At 33.4% G+C, this 20,697-nt stretch overlaps 1 protein-coding gene across 1 annotated transcript in view; it reads right to left on the bottom strand.

The window, feature by feature from the left end:
• LOC124355438 (zwei Ig domain protein zig-8-like) overlaps positions 1 to 20,697 on the bottom strand; it is a 61,646-nt gene that overhangs the window by 10,791 nt on the left and 30,158 nt on the right. Inside the window, exon 2 of the mRNA XM_046806578.1 lies at positions 4,628 to 4,803. Coding sequence (XP_046662534.1) covers positions 4,628 to 4,803 — 176 coding nt within the window. The remainder of the gene's footprint in view (positions 1 to 4,627; positions 4,804 to 20,697) is intronic.

Raw genomic sequence — 20,697 nt, 5'->3', positions numbered from 1 at the left:
TGCTGGTGGAAGCATAAGTTGGGCAGATGAGTTATTGCTCATATCCTGTAAGCAGTAGGTAGTGCAAGGCAACGTAAGAGAAATAGCCTGTTGTATATTTGCTGGTGGAAGCATAAGTTGGGCAGATGAGTTATTGCTCATATCCTGTAAGCAGTAGGTAATGCAAGTCAACGTAAGAGAAATAGCCTGTTTTATATATGCTGCGGGAAGCATAAGTTGGGAAAATGAGTTATTGCTCATATCCTGTAAGCAGTAGGTAGTGCAAGGCAACGTTAGAGAAATAGCCTGTTGTATATTTGCTGGTGGAAGCATAAGTTGGGCAGATGAGTTATTGCTCATATCCTGTAAGCAGTAGGTAGTGCAAGGCAACGTAAGAGAAATAGCCTGTTGTATATTTGTTGGTGGAAGCATAAGTTGGGCAGATGAGTTATTGCTCATATCCTGTAAGCAGTAGGTAGTGCAAGGCAACGTAAGAGAAATAGCCTGTTGTATATTTGTTGGTGGAAGCATAAGTTGGGCACATGAGTTATTGCTCATATCCTGTAAGCAGTAGGTAGTGCAAGGCAACGTAAGAGAAATAGCCTGTTGTTTATTTGCTGGTGGAAGCATAAGTTGGGCACATGAGTTATTGCTCATATCCTGTAAGCAGTAGGTAGTGCAAGGCAACGTTAGAGAAATAGCCTGTTGTATATTTGTTGGTGGAAGCATAAGTTGGGCACATGAGTTATTGCTCATATCCTGTAAGCAGTAGGTAGTGCAAGTCAACGTTAGAGAAATAGCATGTTTTATATATGCTGCAGGAAACATAAGTTGGGCAGATGAGTTATTGCTCATATCCTGTAAGCAGTAGTTGCAGTCTTACGTTGAAGACAACGTAAGAGAAATAGCTTGTTGTTTATTTGCTGTAGGAAGCATAAGTTGGGCACATGAGTTATTGCTCATATCCTGTAAGCAGTAGGTAGTGCAAGGCAACGTTAGAGAAATAGCCTGTTGTATATTTGCTGGTGGAAGCATAAGTTGGGAATATGAGTGATTGCACATACAATGCATGAAGTAGATAGTACTAGTAATGTTGGAGTAAATTACTCATAACACTTTGGAAGAATGTACTTGTCTAACGCGTCTTCATAAAGATTTTTGGTTTATAAGGAGGATGGGTTTAATAAGCACACTATAAAATTATACACACATTTACATTTTAGGTTATTTATGTACATTTTTATGTTTATGTAAATAATTTCATCACTCTTCTTCTACAATAACTGCATACATCTACATATTTTGTATTGCAATAGGTGGAGGAGAGGCGAGAAGCAATGCATACCCACGCACTATTGGTTGTATCTTGATATCATCACTTAATATATCCAGACATTTATATTTTTTTTGTCATTGTCGTTTCAACCTGAATGAATTGAAAACTACATTGAGAACGGCTCCCGCTTACAAAAATAATCTTTGCTTGTTTTAGATATGCATCGGCAAATTCTTCATATATACCTGATTAATGAAAGCTGTATATATGTTTTAATAGTAAATCAATTTGGTGATTTGTAATTAATCTCATATTACCCTAACGTATACAATTATGGCGATGCAAATGCCTTACAAGCACATTAATTATAATACACTAGAAAAATAGAGGTGATGACATTATTATTAGTTAATATTAATATAAAAATATTGAAATAAAAAATAATTTACATACCTCACTTTACAAACATCTAACGATTAAAATGTTGTGCCAAAAGTACAACATCATCTGGGAATGCAATTTAGTTAAATTGGTAAAATAAAAATATAAAAATAAAATAAGAGAGAGATTTGAAGTCTAGAACTTCTAGAAGTCTAGTTTTCTTTGCTGTTGTTTTAGTAGTTGTATGGCATAGCCAAGTCCCATACATTGTGCTAGTAGTTGTATGGCATAGCCACGTCATACATACTGTACATTGTTCTCAAACAAGTGCGGCACGTTTACTGTTCTCCAAGATATTCATGATTACATTGAGCTAGTCTCATTATGAAGTAATTCTAAGAATTTGTGTATATAAAGGATTAACACAAGTGTATAGCCTGCTGAGAAAAGGTTCTACAATACAAAGAATATACATTAGTATAAAACGGAAGTACTAATACAATACTTCGTTTAAAATCTTATTATATTTTAATAGAATTCAATAAAAACATGAAGTGCTTTTAATCAAAACTTTTTATATTTTGTCTATAAATTTTAATTAAATTCTTTTGAATAGCAAAGAGCATATATTTTGTACTGTAAAAGGAACATTACATTAACTAGAATAATTTATTATGCTAATTAATTGTTTCATTTAGAAAACATTTTAGTTATTAAATTCAACTCTATGTTTATGCATATTTTAATTTTAATTTATCATAGCGCTTAGTTTGTAGAAGCATCTGAAAAGCTATTTATTAATTTTTAATTTTAAGCTTAATTGGATTTTGAATTTAGTTGACACATTAAAAAAATTATTACTCGTAGTAGACCGAAAGGATTAGATTTAGTTTTTAAGATATATATAGTTTTTGTGGAATGTATTGTTCAATTGAGTTACTGTCTGGACAAAATAGTGTCTTAGACTGTGTTTAGACAACCATTGGTAAATGATGATTTATATATTGTATAACAAATATGATCTTACTGTATAAAATCATTGTTTATGTCTAATGAAAAACTTGCTACTTATCAAAGATGATCTTAACCGATATTCCAGATAACTGAGAACACAGTTGTTAAATTAAAAAAAAAATACTCGTTATATCTTTAATAAATATTTCTCTCCTTCTAACACTTTTCTGTTTTTCATTACGCCTAATATATGTAAAAGGCGATAATCGAATTTTTAATATGCTTGTCCGTATTTATGATTTGTAAGACATTCTACACTTTTGATACTGTAAATTATTTCCAAATTATTGAGGTGTATTGTATTTGTATTTTATTTATATCATCCTTGCATTACAGATAATATATCCAGATTGAATGCGGTGTTTTGAAATAAAAGATTTTTCATTTCTTATATATATTATATGTGCAAAATGGTATTTAAATAATGTTTTGCTCATTATTTTTACTTAACCAATGTGCAAAGGTTATCTCAGTCATTGCATTTAAATTACAAATTCCTAAATTTTTCATATGAATGCTTGACTTTGGAATTTCTTAATATATGTTGTAAATTATGGTTTGCTTTGTAAGTGGTTGGTTTGTTTGCACTTTTTCAGTTATCTGTAACTGGTTTGAGATATTGCTGTACGTTGAACAAATTAATTAATTAATTTTTGTTCGTTTTAGTTTTTCTTGCTTTCTTATTTGTGAGATATGGGTTCAATAAGTTGTGTGTTCTAATCGTTCTTTTATTATATGTATTTCTAAATAGAGGTTGGCATATTTAAAAAATGACATAACTTACATAAAATAATACCTAAAATTTAATAATGAAGTCAAAGTATGTACATAGTTATGCCATTTTAACTTATGAAATATAACATTATGTATATGTTCCCCACCAACATTCATACATGTCAGTAATATGTTCTGAAAACGTTTCATTAATCGGCGTGCCATTGGTATTGCACCAACCTCATTTCTCAGCAGTTCTTTAAATCGGCAATGGTGTGAGGTTTCGTAACAAAAACTTTACTCTTAAGGTAGCCCCACACAACCATAAATCGCGAGCAGTGAGATCTGGAGACCACGCAGACAATGCGACATCGCATAAACGTAAAATGAGATCATGAGATAGTCATTGAGACATATGCCGTGTGCAAAGTTGCTCCGTTTTACTGGTAACATAAAGAGTCATTTATATTCTAACATTTTAATGCAGAAACATAATTTCTGAAATTTTTACCCACCTTTCAATGTTACTCCTACAAGAAACAGTTTAGTGACGAGAAACATTGAATTTGTTACGAAATAACCGTTGCGTAGCAGTAACAGACTCATTATTTCTAAAGAAAGCTTCAACAACAAAAGCACGATGTTGAACGGTCCACTGCTCCACGATTACTGAAATGGCTTCAGTTGAGTTTTTAATTGTTGCAACAATCAAGACTTTAAACACAATAACAACGGAGAAACAGCTATTTAAAATGTCAGGTTTTATTGGACCACCATATATTTCTGGGCTGGTGTATCGTACGTATGTTATGAAATTTTGTCAATGGAGTTTTATGACATTCGCCAATTTTTAACTATGCTATAAAATAATTTGATGTGTTTAAATATAATAATAGGAGCATGCATTTAATATATCCAATTTTTTTTTAATTTAAATTACTAATACCTAATTAAATGTACCTTGTCTATTATAATATATAGAGTAGCTTTTGGATTTTGTTGTACAAAAAATAGAAAAAATCATTTCGTTACATGAATGACAAACCTAAGGAAACATAAGCTCTACTTGTGCTCTAATCAATACGTTATGCTATATAACTCACCTAAATTGGACTATGGTAATTGAAAAGTTAAGCTTATGTTCCAGTCAGTTCCAAAATATTTGTACAATTAGAGACTTTATAAGCGTTCTAATAAGTTGTGCGACAATACGGTAGTATAAACCTGTAGTACTGGTTTGTAGCCCTTTATTGTGGAACTTACCGTGCGATTTCCGAGATTGCGGACTCTGCAGTTCAGGTACGCCGTTTTGCCAACAAGTGCCGTGACATTCTTGGAAGCCGAAGTGTCAAAGTAAGGGCCTCTCAGGCTGGACAATTCTGCAGCTGGCACCTCAGCGTTATCCTTAGCCGAGGTCAGATCCTGCTGCTGCGTCCATCCTGCCACACAGCAACAGTTACTTACAAAGTGATCTTACAGGTAATTTATTACTCTACTATTTCATGGATAGTATAGTAAAAATGATACAGGAGCCTTACGTGGTTCTTTCCATGATTCTGTAAACGAAGAGGAATATTGGTTTCAAATGCTTCCCAGTACATATAAGAAAACTATTAAAATGTTAAGGGTTTAATGCTCCTGTGATACATTGACGGCTAAAATAGTTGTACTCAGCAAAAAATGTAATAATACGTATGTGCTACTGATGTACATCTGACCTCTTTGTTAGTCTTTGTTATGAGTTCATAGAATTTTAAGGGAGTTTAATTTTGTTTAGAAAAATATTGCCTTAAATCGACTAGTACTTTTTGTATCTCTAACTGACGTTCCTATTATTCATTAGTTTTAATGTTTAATTTGGTAGATTTATGTTTGGGATTTAATTTTATGATTAGTGAAAACATGATTACAAAAATATTGATTAGTTTTGGTGACTGACTGTGGGGTTATTTGTTGTCACGTCAATGGCTTTTGTAAAAAATAATCGTTGCCCAAATCGTTCACTAGTCAGTTCAAAAACCGTTAAGATTACGTTGGCCGTGATTTATCAGGTACAACTACTCGTGGTCCTCGAGTTTGCCTTTCATTCGGACAATAATACAAGGCAATACTGAAAAGTCAAGATTAATGTAAAATAGAAATGAGTTATAAAGTAAATAAATATAAAATACACATTGTAACGCTATGCTATATCTAGACAATAACACATGCTTTGTTTGAAGTTTGTTTTTAACGGTGGAAGGATTGTGAAGGAAACCGGATTTTCCCGGACATTTAACATTGTTCATGGTTAAATGTTCATGGTAGTGTTTTGTTTGTTAATAATTACATGTTTTAGAGTTAGTGAAGTTGACACGCAACATGGTGGTTGTGATTCCTGACTTATGCGTGTCACAACGCTCTGGTATGATTTGTTTACTCGTAGTTTGTGATTATGTGTTTGGTTATTTATTAACCTGAAATAGAGATCTGATTATAGATCTCGAAACGATAGTGTTACTGACGTTTTGTATCACTGAACGATGGCAAATGTCCGGAAAAATCATGTTTCCTCCAATACACATGGTATAGTTGAAAATCTTAAATTTTAACATTGAGTCAAAACTTATTCAAGGGAAAGTTAAGATTGATCTAAAATCAAATTATAAATGAGGGCATTCGTACAAAATACGTCGATACAAGCGTTACAATACAGTTAATGTATCCAGCTTATAAATACAGTAGTTGTTTTTCAGCAGAGAATTCACCGAAGCCATTCATACTTAAGTAAATTAATATTAAGAATGAAACAGTCCTAAATTATCGGTTTTTAATCATCGTTTCAGATAAAAGGTTTTTTAATTAAAATCTTCTAATTAATTAAGCTCTCGTTTGTCGCGAAGAATGCGTGGCAATTAGCAAATACCGCCACCACTGCCGCTGGGGGCACACAGTTGAATTATTACGTTGCAACCCTCTCCCCCTTCACAGCTAATTTAATAACTATAACGGTTTTAAGTATTCACTGTCTTCAACATCCTTCAATCAAATGGTATCCCGTGACCTGAATTTTGCAATTATTATGATGTACTGTAAAAATATATTCTATAGTTTATTATTGTTGTCTTAGTTTGTCGTATCATAGCCTCCAGTCTTCATGATACGGGCACGATCCTGTTTAGAATTTTTATACTTCCGGCTATAAAAGTTTGCTATATTTTACATTGAAATATACAGAACATTTGAGAAAATTAGTGAGATAAAAGTTTAAACAAACAGTAAGTAAATTTAGGGTAGGTTAAGATGACAAGATTAAACTTGTATTCAGCAAGGTAAGTTTGAATGCTTAAATAAATCAGTTGTGTAGTTCTGTACGACCTGTGTTCCCAAGTTACACTATAATAACTGTTACCATTTTAAATATATCATAGGTAAACATTATTGGTTTTATTTTTTAAAGTTCCATGCGATAGACATCTTACAATATGAATGAAACGTAATATTAAGCTTATCTTGTTTTATTCGAGTATGGGAACGTTTTTAGCTAGAATGAATTTAAATACCGAACAGATTGCAATTCAGAACGTTTTGATTCAAACTTGTTGGGTGAAACGTCATATTTTATTTCTTAAACTTTTGCTAAAGTGCACTCACATTAGAATCCTAGCCTATCTCGGTTTGTTAAAAGAAATCTTATTACTTTTATTCTAATTGGATGGGGTTCAAACTTTCATACTGTGACAAACTTTCATTTTACACTCAAATTGATTTTATTTAACATTCTATAGTGGTACAGACAGTAACTGCTGATGGTAGGTTATTAAATGTTTTTGGTAGGCCTAAATCAATGGAGTTTAAAAAATTTCTTTAATTATAACACGGAACTGCAAGGCATGTCGTTAGAACGACATCTTCTTCACCCGAAAAGATGTACTACTTTGATATAAAATAAGTAAAGAAAGCAGTAAATTGAATAGCTTTAGCAGGCTAAAACCTCTCTGCAGCCCTCTCTGTCCTTGTTATGGATTGATTTATGGTTGGAAGAAACCACAAATCAAGCAAACGGCCATCTTCTACATCACAAACACTTTGTTGATTAAAGTCAGTGTAGCAGTACCCCAAAACATAAGCCCATAAGACGTTATTGATTGAAAGTATTCATAATAGTCGACCGTAGATTTCACCCACACATTGGATTACAAATTCTGGACAATGTATATAAGATGATTGACTTATAAAACAAACAACATGATCGACCCTTTTGTTACGCATTTAGCTACTGGAAGGAAATACAATTTTCTAAACACTGATAACGATCAGTGCGCTACGATCTTATCGCCGGCGTGCGATGTCTCTAATACCTCAACTCTCCAATTTAGAAAAATATTTCATTATCGACGTTATGAAACGTTTTACTGAAATCACCGAACAGCCCAGCTGTAACCAGGTGTGTCAGAATCCCTGAACTGATGATAAGTTGTTGTATTTATAGCGCATTGTATCAGTAGAGAAGGTAGGAGTAAGCCACACCATGTTTCGCATCAAAGGCTTTGCTGAGGTTGCTTCAAAGTTTGAAATTAATACTAATTCTCGAGATATCTGCCCATAGATAGACTGAAAAAAAATTCACACAGCAAACAAATATTTCCATCCCCTCGGCAAACAAAAGAGAAATTGTGCCAACCTACTGAATCATAGGCTTCAATGACGATCAGCCAAATTCCAGGGGTTGGACATGCATCTTTATAGAACTCATTCTTCTCAATGTAGATTTTAGGTTTATGCTCGTTTTAACGTTTACAGATCCAATATTTCTTGTAATGTCTTGCCGCCATTAAACATTTTTGTTCTTTAAGTTAGTTTTCATAATATAGTGTTTAAATAATAATAAGACAGGAGAGTAGGGAAGTTACTAAAACGCAAGAGTGCGCTGAAATAAAATCTAGCCACCGAAATGTTCATTGACTTTCCACTCTATTGGTTTTCTAAGAATAAAAATGTTACAGGTTAAAATTATTGTTGGATATCGTGCGGACAGATATTTTTTATACTATTGTGTGATAGGCTTCGCTGACGCTCAGCCAATAATGTTACAATAAAATATATTATCTTGTTGTAAAAAATCTACTGCATAACATTTATGATTTATATTTTCTGTATTTTAATATTCACTGAAATGCATAACTTTTTTATCATTCACATTAACTTGCCACAAGACTAAGCTCAAAAGTGTATCATTAATACGAGTATATCCCGTTTAATGCAATAATATCAATGTCATGGACAAGACTTCACATCTGAATGTGAATAGTCTAAATAGTCTATACATAAGTTTCATACGTGTAGACTATTTAAATTGATACAATGTGGCTAATTTCTATCCTTAGTATTTTTCTATAAATGTTTCGATCAGAGCAGTCGATAAGATTTAGTTGAAGATGTAGCTTAAGTAAGGACAAACATGATGAAGAATCCTATTACATTCATAGTCATTTTCAGTATTTAGTTCATAAGTAGTGATTACATGTTTACGTTAAAAACTAAATTTTATACGCAAGTTGATGCCAGGACTCACTTTATATGATAAGAGCTGCAATATATCAAAATAAATTCCCTGTAATTTTTTTCATGTTTAGGGAATCTAAACATTAAGGTTACAGATGGAGCCTAAGCACAATTGCTGGTGTTCAGGGGTGCATACATTATTACAGCTTCTATTATTTTCATTACATGACCATGTCCTGAAATACCTACATTACGTAGGTTACAGATTGTAGAGAGATCCGTAAAACACAAAAAATGTCTTTAAATAATGTTTTATGAGTTTATTTTCATTTCTGTTTCCAGTTGTAAAATTATATAAACATAAACTGTTATTGGTGTAAATAGACAGGAAAAAACTTTATAGAAATGCATAAGTTTATTAGCTCTTCAAAATTGAAATTTGCATTCAATAAAATGATCTAAAAGTTTGTTTAAGAACAGGTTCTTTCGTTTTAAATAAAATAATGTAAATTAAAGTTAACTTTTTAACTAAAAATTAAAATCAAACTAAAAATAAACCTTACTTATAAATTCCAAATAAATTAAGTGTTATAACTTAATTCAAAATAAAATGTACTCTATTCTCTATTATAAGCGAAGGTAAATAAAACTGGATTAAAACTTCTCTGAACACTTCTCCGTACGACGTGTATCACTTCTTGTTAAAGTTGGCACAGACTCAACGTGTAAACTGTATTTAAACTACATTACTTGAAAAAGTATTTACTGAAAACTTGAGATCTTGAAGTATTAAATTCATTATAACTATTGGATATTAAATTTCTATTGCAAACAACCTTCAACTAAAATTTTATTAAAGTTGAAAATTTTACTGAAATAAATCTTTTCGTAGCTTGTACTATTTGGCAAAAATTAAGCCCAATCCCTGCCTTAATCCAATTGTATAAATATAATACAGTATTCCACGTAAAAGAGAGCATTAGTTGATCACAAATTTCCCGTACAAAAATCTAACTGGAATATGAATTTTCTATGTACTCAAAGTCCCACGCAGAACGGTGAATGGTGAAAAGGATGAACGGGTGCACCACTACAATAATACACCGAACAGAAGTAAATTCCGCAGAGATTCGTGAGTCAGAGTTTATATACCACCCCCTTCCACTTATAAACTACCTCATCACCGTTGAATATCAAACCACAAGGCTAGAGAAGTTAATTGTCAACTGTTCTACCTATTCTGATCAGTTACTGTAGTCGAATTCCAGACAAACCGCTGTCTTTCTGTACCAATCCTACCTCGGGGAGCCATTCTTAAGAAATTACATTTTTAATTCCACTATGTTTTGACAAATATACTTATATTATAAAATATTTTGCTGCATATTTTGTCCAATAATTATTTTATAATCAAATTTACCAATGTAACAAATACTACATTTCTCCCTCACCCCCCTCCCTTGTTCCGAGGGATTCTCCTTAAGAGGGAGGTTTGCAGATCATATTAATTTAATATTTACTATACACCATTTAGAAAAGAAAAAATACTAATCTACCCTTAAGAATGACCATTCAAAACTCTAAGCCTATAAAATTAGAGCATACTTTTTATGTCTTAAACTAATCTAATTAGGACATTGTTGGCAGAGTTCAACGGAGTAAAGTCCAAACAGTGATTAATGGTCTTACCAACACAATTCTAACTCAATCACTGTTATGTCTGATGCGACGACCAGTCGTACAAGGATATTCAGGTTCAGTATATATAGGTTTTCAGTCTTTTATTTATCATGACAGCTTACGGAAATGTCCAGTCGATTGCAGTGGAGAAGCAGCTTGAGCACAGCCCCGGCTGTGTTACCACGAACCTTGTGTGACGCTGTTTGAGATCCTCGTGTGGCATTGCCTTCGACGTTATCTCGTGGTGTTGTAGTGTTGAGTACGCAGAAATGATGCAGAGATGACGTGTTTCATCTCGCGTCGAGCTGTGTTGGATATCCTGTCGTCGTGTATTGTGCTGCCTTCGATGTCATCTCGTAGTATTGTACTGCTGAGTTACGTGTCATCTCACGTCGCGCTGTGTTGGATATCCTATCGTCGTGTACTGTGCTGCCTTCAATGTCATATCGCAGTGATGAGTTCAGTGTCATCTCACGTCAAGCTGTGTTGGATATCCTGTCGTCGTGTATTGTGCTGCCTTCGATGTCATCTCGTAGTATTGCGGTATTGAGTTAAGTGTGTCATCTCGCGTCGAGCTGTGTTGGATATCCTGTCGTCGTGTACTGTGCTGGCTTCGATGTCATCTCGTGGTATTGCAGTATTGAGTTAAGGGTCATTTCGCGTCGAGCTGAGTTGGATATCCTATCGTCGTGTACTGTGCTGCCTTCAATGTCATATCGTAGTGATGAGTTCAGTGTCATCTCGCGTCGAGCTGAGTTGGATATCCTATCGTCGTGTACTGTGCTGCCTTCAATATCATATCGTAGTGATGAGTTCAGTGTCATCTCGCGTCGAGCTGAGTTGGATATCCTATCGTCGTGTACTGTGCTGCCTTCAATGTCATATCGTAGTGATGAGTTCAGTGTCATCTCGCGCCAAGCTGAGTTGGATATCCTATCGTCGTGTACTGTGCTGCCTTCAATGTCATATCGTAGTGATGAGTTCAGTGTCATCTCGCGTCGAGCTGAGTTGGATATCCTATCGTCGTGTACTGTGCTGCCTTCAATGTCATATCGTAGTGATGAGTTCAGTGTCATCTCGCGTCGAGCTGTGTTGGATATCCTGTCGTCGTGTACTGTGCTGGCTTCGATGTCATCTCGTATTGCAGTATTGAGTTAAGTGTCATCTCGCGTCGAGCTGAGTTGGATATCCTGTCGTCGTTTATTGTTCTGCCTTCAATTTCATCTCGTGGTATTGCAGTATTGAGTTAAGGGTCATCTCGCGTCGAGCTGAGTTGGATATCCTATCGTCGTGTACTGTGCTGCCTTCAATGTCATATCGTAGTGATGAGTTCAGTGTCATCTCGCGTCGAGCTGAGTTGGATATCCTATCGTCGTGTACTGTGCTGCCTTCAATGTCATATCGTAGTGATGAGTTCAGTGTCATCTCGCGTCGAGCTGAGTTGGATATCCTATCGTCGTGTACTGTGCTGCCTTCAATGTCATATCGTAGTGATGAGTTCAGTGTCATCTCGCGCCAAGCTGAGTTGGATATCCTATCGTCGTGTACTGTGCTGCCTTCAATGTCATATCGTAGTGATGAGTTCAGTGTCATCTCGCGTCGAGCTGAGTTGGATATCCTATCGTCGTGTACTGTGCTGCCTTCAATGTCATATCGTTGTGATGTGTTCAGTGTCATCTCGCGCCAAGCTGAGTTGGATATCCTATCGTCGTGTACTGTGCTGCCTTCAATGTCATATCGTAGTGATGAGTTCAGTGTCATCTCGCGTCGAGCTGTGTTGGATATCCTGTCGTCGTGTACTGTGCTGGCTTCGATGTCATCTCGTGGTATTGCAGTATTGAGTTAAGTGTCATCTCGCGTCGAGCTGAGTTGGATATCCTGTCGTCGTTTATTGTTCTGCCTTCAATTTCATCTCGTGGTATTGCAGTGACGAGTTAAGTGTCATCTCGCGTCGAGCTGAGTTGGATATCCTGTCATCGTTTATTGTTCTGCCTTCAATGTCATCTCGTGGTATTGCAGTGATGAGTTACGTGTGTCATCTCGCGTCGCGCTATGTTGGAATACCTGTCGTCGTGTACTGTGCTGCCTTCGATGTCATATTCTGGAATTGGAATGTTGAGTTAAGTGTCATCTCGTGTATTGCTGTGTGTTTCGACACACGAATTATTACAACACCATTATTTTTAATTTACTGCCTATAATTGCTGAAAGGATAGTGAATAATTTGGTTTCGCTTTAAAATAATTTTAAATTTATTCAGCACATCTCCTTAGGATTATTTCAAATAAATTCATTAAATTTTCATCCACTTCTTCGTGGTTTCCAATAGGTCACAAAATTTAATAATTTTTATTATTTACATGAAACATAGAATTATGACTTCTTTCTTTTCGACAAAGATAAATACATAGAACTCAGGGGAAGCAGCAGTTTAGTTGCCATATATTATTTATAAACAATCACTTGTGTTCACAACATGAAAAAAGCTGTATGAGATATAATATACTGTAATATATAACAAATCAGGGGTTGTATGTATATAACTTCATGCTTGTATGATTTCCTTTTCATGTTATTCACTTTAAATTCCCTTTTCTGAAATTGGAATGCAGATATGATCTATCTCTCTTCGATTACTCCATTTACCATTCTACCAAATGTCATAAATTTCATCTTTGTTTATTACAAAGTTTTTAAATTGAGGATTGTAAAATTACTTTATTACATTAGTCGTATTTTATTTATGCCAAAATGGCATCCAAAACTCTTTCATGATACAATTCCAATATTGTTTCAAATACATTCCATTGTATAACAAACTTACTTTTCCGTGCATTGGCATTTAAACAGAATAATAAAATATTGGCATGAAATTTCCCTTCATTTTAATTCACTGGGTTGTTTTTAGGCATTCAGCCCTTTCATCTAACACAAGGCTAGAGAAATTAATGTTCAACTGTTCTACCTCTATTGTAACCAGTTTTCTTAGTCGACTTGCTGATGAATCGCTGTCTCTCTCTGTATCAATCCTACCTTTTACCTTATAAAATCTACTTCTATTTAAAATATTTGCTTATATATTTTCTCCTATTATTTATTAATTAAATTTTAATTAGCAAATGTGGCGAATGCTGCACAGTCGTTGTCTAAGTATAAACTTAACCCGTTTATATCCGTCGAATTTTATAGCCAAAAACTTACTGATTACAAAAATAAGTACAACTGTGAACAATTTAATATCTCAAATGTTTGACATAATACCTTATGAATGTATCATTATTACGTTTCCAGCTATTAAGACAATGCAACTAGCGTCATCAATGACTCACCACACTGCACACTGTAACTTCACTTACTGTAGTAGATCCATTGATGTGACAACGTAGAGTAAATATATGTGTACACTCACTCGTGAAATGCAACTACCATCACGTAAAGCCACTCATCACCACATCTATGATGACAACATCTTGTTATCCATACATATACATTTTTATGGAGTTATATTTAGTTATTATTTTTTGGTTGGTTTTGATTTCAAGCGGAATCCTAAGATGTAAATGATCTGGAGAAACGAATAAATTCTTCAAGTCTCTAATAATAATAATATTCTTTATTGCGTGAAACAATTACAACATTGCAAGGCATACCTCAACGTAACTATATGTGTAAATACATTCAATGGAACACTTGTATATTCAGAACCGGGGGTTTCATAGTTGCTGTTAATTTCAAATATATTCATCGCAGCGGAATTTAGTCTAGTAAAACGCCTTTGACACAAGAAGGTGCGCGCTAGTCAAGTTTTTAATTTTAATATTTCATTGAATGTTTTGATGACCTCAAGGAGTATATTGATTAATCCAACCTCAAGTTGTGACGGCAAGTGGTCGTAAGCTCTCGTTCTGTGATCGACTCGAAAACTGTCCCTGCCTCTAGTCCCGTAATGGTGCACATCCCTGCCTCGTACCAATCCGCATTTACTTCGGCAGTACAGGGCGACCTCGAGAAAAGCAGTTATTAAAGTGGTTCTCTGCCCTCAAGTGGTTAGCTGATTATGTACTCAAGTGGTGGTCACCTTATATAATTTTAGATTAATATAGAGTTTTGAATGATATTCTCAGGATATTGCACTGGAAAGCTTGTATTGAGAAAAGAAATCTAAGGACCGACTGGGCTCTAGGGTATTGGTAGGGAAGATAGCTGCAGAGGGTTTAATCGGTCACGTTGCATCTTTACTTTTGCAGGTCCTGTTAAATTCTCACCGTTTACTATATTTAAACATAAAGTTTGCAAGGAAGTTGTTGAATATTTAATAATTTTAATCAAAACTAATTTATTTACTTTCGCCCAGGTTAAGAATCCTATAATATTCTAAACTATGAAAATTAAAGTTAAATACCCCTACGTCAGAATGGCATTTTACTTCTGGAGGAGGCTCTGGTAAAGTTGTCTGATTATTATTTCATGTAAAGCTTTTATCTCTGTAAAGGTTGTAAAATGAAATAATCTTTATCGTCGTTGACAATTAAAAGGAGTTCACTAATATTATACTCGAAGTAAAAGTAGAAGTTAACAATTTTGAAATATTTACTTTAAATATTTCTTGGAAATATTATAATTATTCACCGATAAGTAACTCATTTACAGATATAAGTATAAATAAATGATATAGTGAGATGATGTAATGACATCAGCATAGCAGTATCACAAATTGGATGCTCAGTTGTAATTGACATCAACTGCAATAAATCCTAAGCTTAATTACAATTCCCTGTTGCAGGTAATGAGGTCAGGAACGGTGCGTGGATTATAGATCCTCTCCTCTCGCAATCTAGATCCTTGTGGGTGCTCACAAATCGGAAACTGAGCTATAATTGACCTCAACTCCACTAAATCATAACCTCAATTACACTCTCCTGTTGCAGGTAATGAGGTCAGGACCGGTGCGTGAGTTATAGTTCATCTTCTCTCACTATCTCGATCCGTGTGATTGCTCTCAAATCGGACACTCAGCTATTATTGACTTTATCTCCACTAAATCATAACCTCAATTACAATCCCCTGTTGCAGGTTTTGAGGTCAGGACCGGTGCGTGAATAATATTTTCTCTCCTCTCACAATCTAGATCCTTGTGGGTGCTCACAAATCGGAAACTGAGCTATAATTGATCTCAACTCCACTAAATCATAACCTCAATTACGCTCTCCTGTTGCAGGTAATGAGGTCAGGACCGGTGCGTGAGTTATAGTTCATCTTCTCTCACTATCTAGATCCGTGTGATTGCTCTCAAATCGGACACTCAGCTATTATTGACTTTATCTCCACTAAATCATAACCTCAATTACAATCCCCTGTTGCAGGTTTTGAGGTCAGGACCGGTGCGTGAATAATAGTTTTCTCTCCTCTCACAATCTAGATCCTTGTGGGTGCTCACAAATCGGATTCTTAACTGTAATTGACCTTACCTCCACTAAATCATAAGCTTAATTACGATCCCCTGTTGCAGATAATGAGGTCAGGACCGGTGCGTGAGTTATCGACCCTCTTCTCTCACTATCTAGGTCCGTTTGGTTGCTTCCAAATCGGAAGCTCAGCTGTAATTGATCTCAACTCCACTAAATCATAACCTCAATTACACTCTCCTGTTGCAGGTAATGAGGTCAGGACCGGTGCGTGAGTTATAGTTCATCTTCTCTCACTATCTAGATCCGTGTGATTGCTCCCAAATCGGATTCTTAACTGTAATTGACCTTACCGCCAGTAAATCATAAGCTTAATTACGATCCCCTGTTGCAGATAATGAGGTCAGGACCGGTGCGTGCGTTGACTTCCTCTTCTCTCACTATCTAGATTCGAGTCGTTTGCACATAAACAGGACCCTTATTGATTTCTGGCTAGGTTTTTCGTTTCTATACAAAACATTAGTATAAATAGCAAAAATAAAATACCATTGATCATGCTAATCTATTAAGTTCACCGACTCATTTCTGTATTGTATTTCTCGTAATAACTCAATACATGTTCAAAGCATTTATTAAGCTATATTTTTTTAATCTTCAAATTGTTTCATTACATCTTCTTAAAGTCCACCGAGAACCAGCATTTGGTTAATTAGTTTGCTCCAGATCATTTTATTAAACCGACTTGAAATAAACTCATTCACGTAATAAATATTTTCATATTTCAGTTGTCATACATTGGCAACGTTTTTTGTTCGCCATTTTGTAATTATTTCTGGAATTCTCCTTCTAAGCATATTTGTCGCTAAGTATTTTATTCTCTTTTAATAACTATTTAATAATTCTTAAATTAAATTTCCCTTATAATCCAAATATATAGAAATATCAACAATATTTTTCATGTGAATTAGAGAGAATCATTTCTTTAAAATACTCTTGTAATGGATGAGTTCGACTCAACATACATAATATTTTATTTTGGATCTGGAAAGTACTTCTGTCACTCAGTGGTTATATACATCATTAATAGATTGTTTTCAAGATTTTTCAGAAATAATAAAACCATATTCAAGAAATAAATCTTGAATATATTTAATATTTCGCAAACCAAGACAATCGGGATGTTTCTAAACCTTTTTAATACGTTTGGTTGAAGTTTCTCATGATATATCTATCATTAAATTTTCTACGATAATTTGTCAGTATTAAAGATATTTAGGTCATGTTAATTATGTTTAATGGATTTCTTTAACTCTGTACTATTTTCTGCATTTATTGTTTAGAAACTATACAGTGTATTATCGTTTGCCCAATCATTTACATTAAATTATATATCTTTCCCCTCATTTTTTAAATGTTTCTCATAGTTGTAATATCGTTTATAATGTTTCTTTATTACAACAAGGGTAATCCAATATTTTGAATCAAGCATTTATTACGGAAATATTCGTTGAGAAACATTTCATGTTTAGTAAAATATATTATAAGAGAAATAATTTATTAAATTCGTGTTGTTTTATTTAATACTTTACTAATTCTAATTTATAGTTGGTAAAAATTGTAAAATCTGTTTGTCTTCCGTAATAACATTTCTAATTGTGAAAACTATATCTTAATTGCTAATAAAAATCCTATCTATTTTTCTCAGTGGTTGAATTGTAAACATAACGTTTTGTAATATTTATACCTTTGTAGATGTAACTCTACAACTCCTCCCTGCCTTTATACCACAAAAAAATGTTTATAACGTACTTTATAAATGGATAAAGAAGTGAATATCTTAAAACGCTAAAACTGTAGTGACAGAAGAAAAATTATGATTAAAACATCTAGTTTGCCAAATTTTTAAATTTAATATTGTATTTAATACTTAAACCTAAAAAGACTTACGCAGAGAAAATTTCAATGCAGACACGTTGAGCAAATAAAATGTATAAAAGAATTTAGATTGAGGAATAAACATTATATAAATTTTGTTGGTGTAAATAAATATATATAATATGAAGAGGTAATACATGTGTTCTTTCACTGTTTAGATACATAATTTAATTATGACTTTTACCTTGAAATCTTTGATGATTTCATATGAGACTTAGAGTTTCTTAATTAGTAACGTAGTGATAATGAGCATTCTCCATTCACATGTTTAAGTTCGATATTCAAAGTATACGAGTTTTGAATTATTCCTTTAAGCTAAATATTTTTTATATAAATGGTGTTCTTGAGAGAGTTAAACGATCTAAGTGGATTCAAGTTTAAAGAATACAAGAAGTAAACTGCATTAATTAAGTACACTTATTAAACGTGTATTCTTTAGTTATGTGTTTAAAATATTTTAATTTCTTAGAATGATACAGACTTTAGGGAGCCATTTTTTTCCAAATTAGATTACTTTATATCGATATAAGTATTGTCTTTATGAAATGTTAATACATTTAGGATGTGTCTTCAGCTTTTCAAATTATATTTGTTAAGATTTAACGGATTTTAATTTAAATTCAATTACCAAAACGTTAATATAAAAAAGAATAGTTGTTAAATAATGGCGAAGTTATAGTCTCTCCACTTTATTTTGTAATTGCTCCGACAGTATCTCGGGAATAATTCGTCAAAATTAGGTTATTTTTCATACAATTTATATTGTTCCACTCAGACTTTATGGACTTATGAAATTTCCTTAAAAAGAATATATACTCTAGATTTTTAATTGGCCCCGAAGGTGTCCCAGAAGCGCTATAATATCTACTTATACATACAGGGTTTTCATAATTTTAACAATGTCTACGTCCATAAAATCGAGAAAACGGTTATGTTTTAAGTAAAATATATCTACAGTATGTGTGTGTGTATATATATATATATATATATATATATATATAATTGATTGTTTTATCCAAACTTATGAATATTCTATAGAACAACTGATTTGTTGTCAGTGACATTAATTTGTTTTGTGTTATTATTGGTTAACTATGTTGAATTTCATCTCTGTTTTGTGTGTTACTTAACAAAAAATTTCAAAAAGATGATTTGAACGATCATACCACACAGTTTACATTCATTTTTTAAAAGAAATTATTATAATTATTATGTCCTTTATTTGTCCTCAGTTTACCTCAATTATTATTTATTTCACAATTATCTAAAGTTTACTTAGCTACGTATTAATTACAAAAACTCAACAATGTACCGCCCTAGTATTAAATTTCAACAACAATAAAAAAAACAACAAAAAACAAAAAGGCAACAAGTAAGCATTCAAAGTTGTGTGCAATGTTATCTTGTTGAAATGCAGCATATTCGTGGCCAAAAGGCGTATTAATTGCAAATACTTAGACTGTCTATAGCTGATGTGGAAGGCGAAGTGATGATTTTCCTATACAGAAGCACCATGTGATTTCCAGTGAAAGGTGAATGTGTAGCAGAGGTGTAATTAGCTGCGAGTGCTTATAAACCGCTGGTCCTATTCACCAGCTCCCTCTTTTCTTCGCTCAACGGTGAACTATAAAGGTAACCTCCATTTAATTTAGTACTAAAAACGTATTAAAATTAATACAAGTTACTTTTGTTTCTGTTTAAATATGGACTTTTTAAATTAAGTTAACATGATTCATTAACTGATTCAATAAATGATTTATTCAGTTGAAATAAATAATTTTCACTCATAAAATACTATTGGAATCACAATTGGAATCAAAACCACGTAACCCGTTGCTGGAGCTGGCATTTCTCTCACCTTTAATCGTTCTAGTCTTTACTTCGACCAGTATTTTCGGTAGAATGTGTATACATAAAATAACACATTCATCGACTAAATGCGAGGATTTTCTTACACGTGAAATATAATCCTCACAATGTACGCTTCTCGCTGTGTGGGATTAACAAAATCTCACATACGATGGTAAACTGTCTTTATTACGAATGCTGGAGTGGTTTTACATGTGAAGAGTGAAAAAAAATTAACCCACCAAACCGTAATAAATGTTATCTTCAAAGATCATACAGCTGAAAGAAAAACTGTTTCCAAAATTAACTTTAAAATAAAACATAATTCTCATTTAATGAGTGAAAGGAGTGTTTTTACTCACGGCACGAGAACCTTCTCACACACCTGTTCATTTCTCTGCTCCCCTCGCTTGTTAACTGCCAAATAAAAACTGGAATATGGCTGACTCCAACAACCATTCGGTAAGACTTCAATTTTCAACCCTCTAATCTCCAAATTCGCTGAAGGGGTTCTTTAGGAACACAAAACCAATGAAATTAAAGGCGACAAATACACATTTTTGCGCCTGGCTTATCAGTACGCACACTTTTTATTTTGACCTTCATTTTTTTTTAGTTTTCGTTTGGTTTACTAGACGATTAATTCGCAAATACATTAATTCTAATACATTGATTTAATTAATAAATAACAGTTATGTATTATTTTTACTTAAATTTACACTCTTTTAACAACACGTGCTAATAATAAAACATGAAACTATCTCTTTGATTACTTAATTACAATGACTACTTTTACATTCAACCATAATAAATAATTACCGTAACGTAAATATTTATAAAATTCCTTAATAAAACAAAATTTAATAATAGTACTCTAAACACCAGATATCAGCCATTTTATTAGGACAACTAAGTAAGTCCCCACCTTCTCCTCCCGGACTGCCCTAAAAAATGTTTTTAGCACAATTGGTCAATTCCCTC

The sequence above is a fragment of the Homalodisca vitripennis genome, chromosome 2, assembly GCF_021130785.1.
Source record: "Homalodisca vitripennis isolate AUS2020 chromosome 2, UT_GWSS_2.1, whole genome shotgun sequence".
In the NCBI taxonomy this organism is placed as follows: domain Eukaryota; kingdom Metazoa; phylum Arthropoda; class Insecta; order Hemiptera; family Cicadellidae; genus Homalodisca; species Homalodisca vitripennis.
This window is presented reverse-complemented; position numbering and strand designations above follow the sequence as displayed.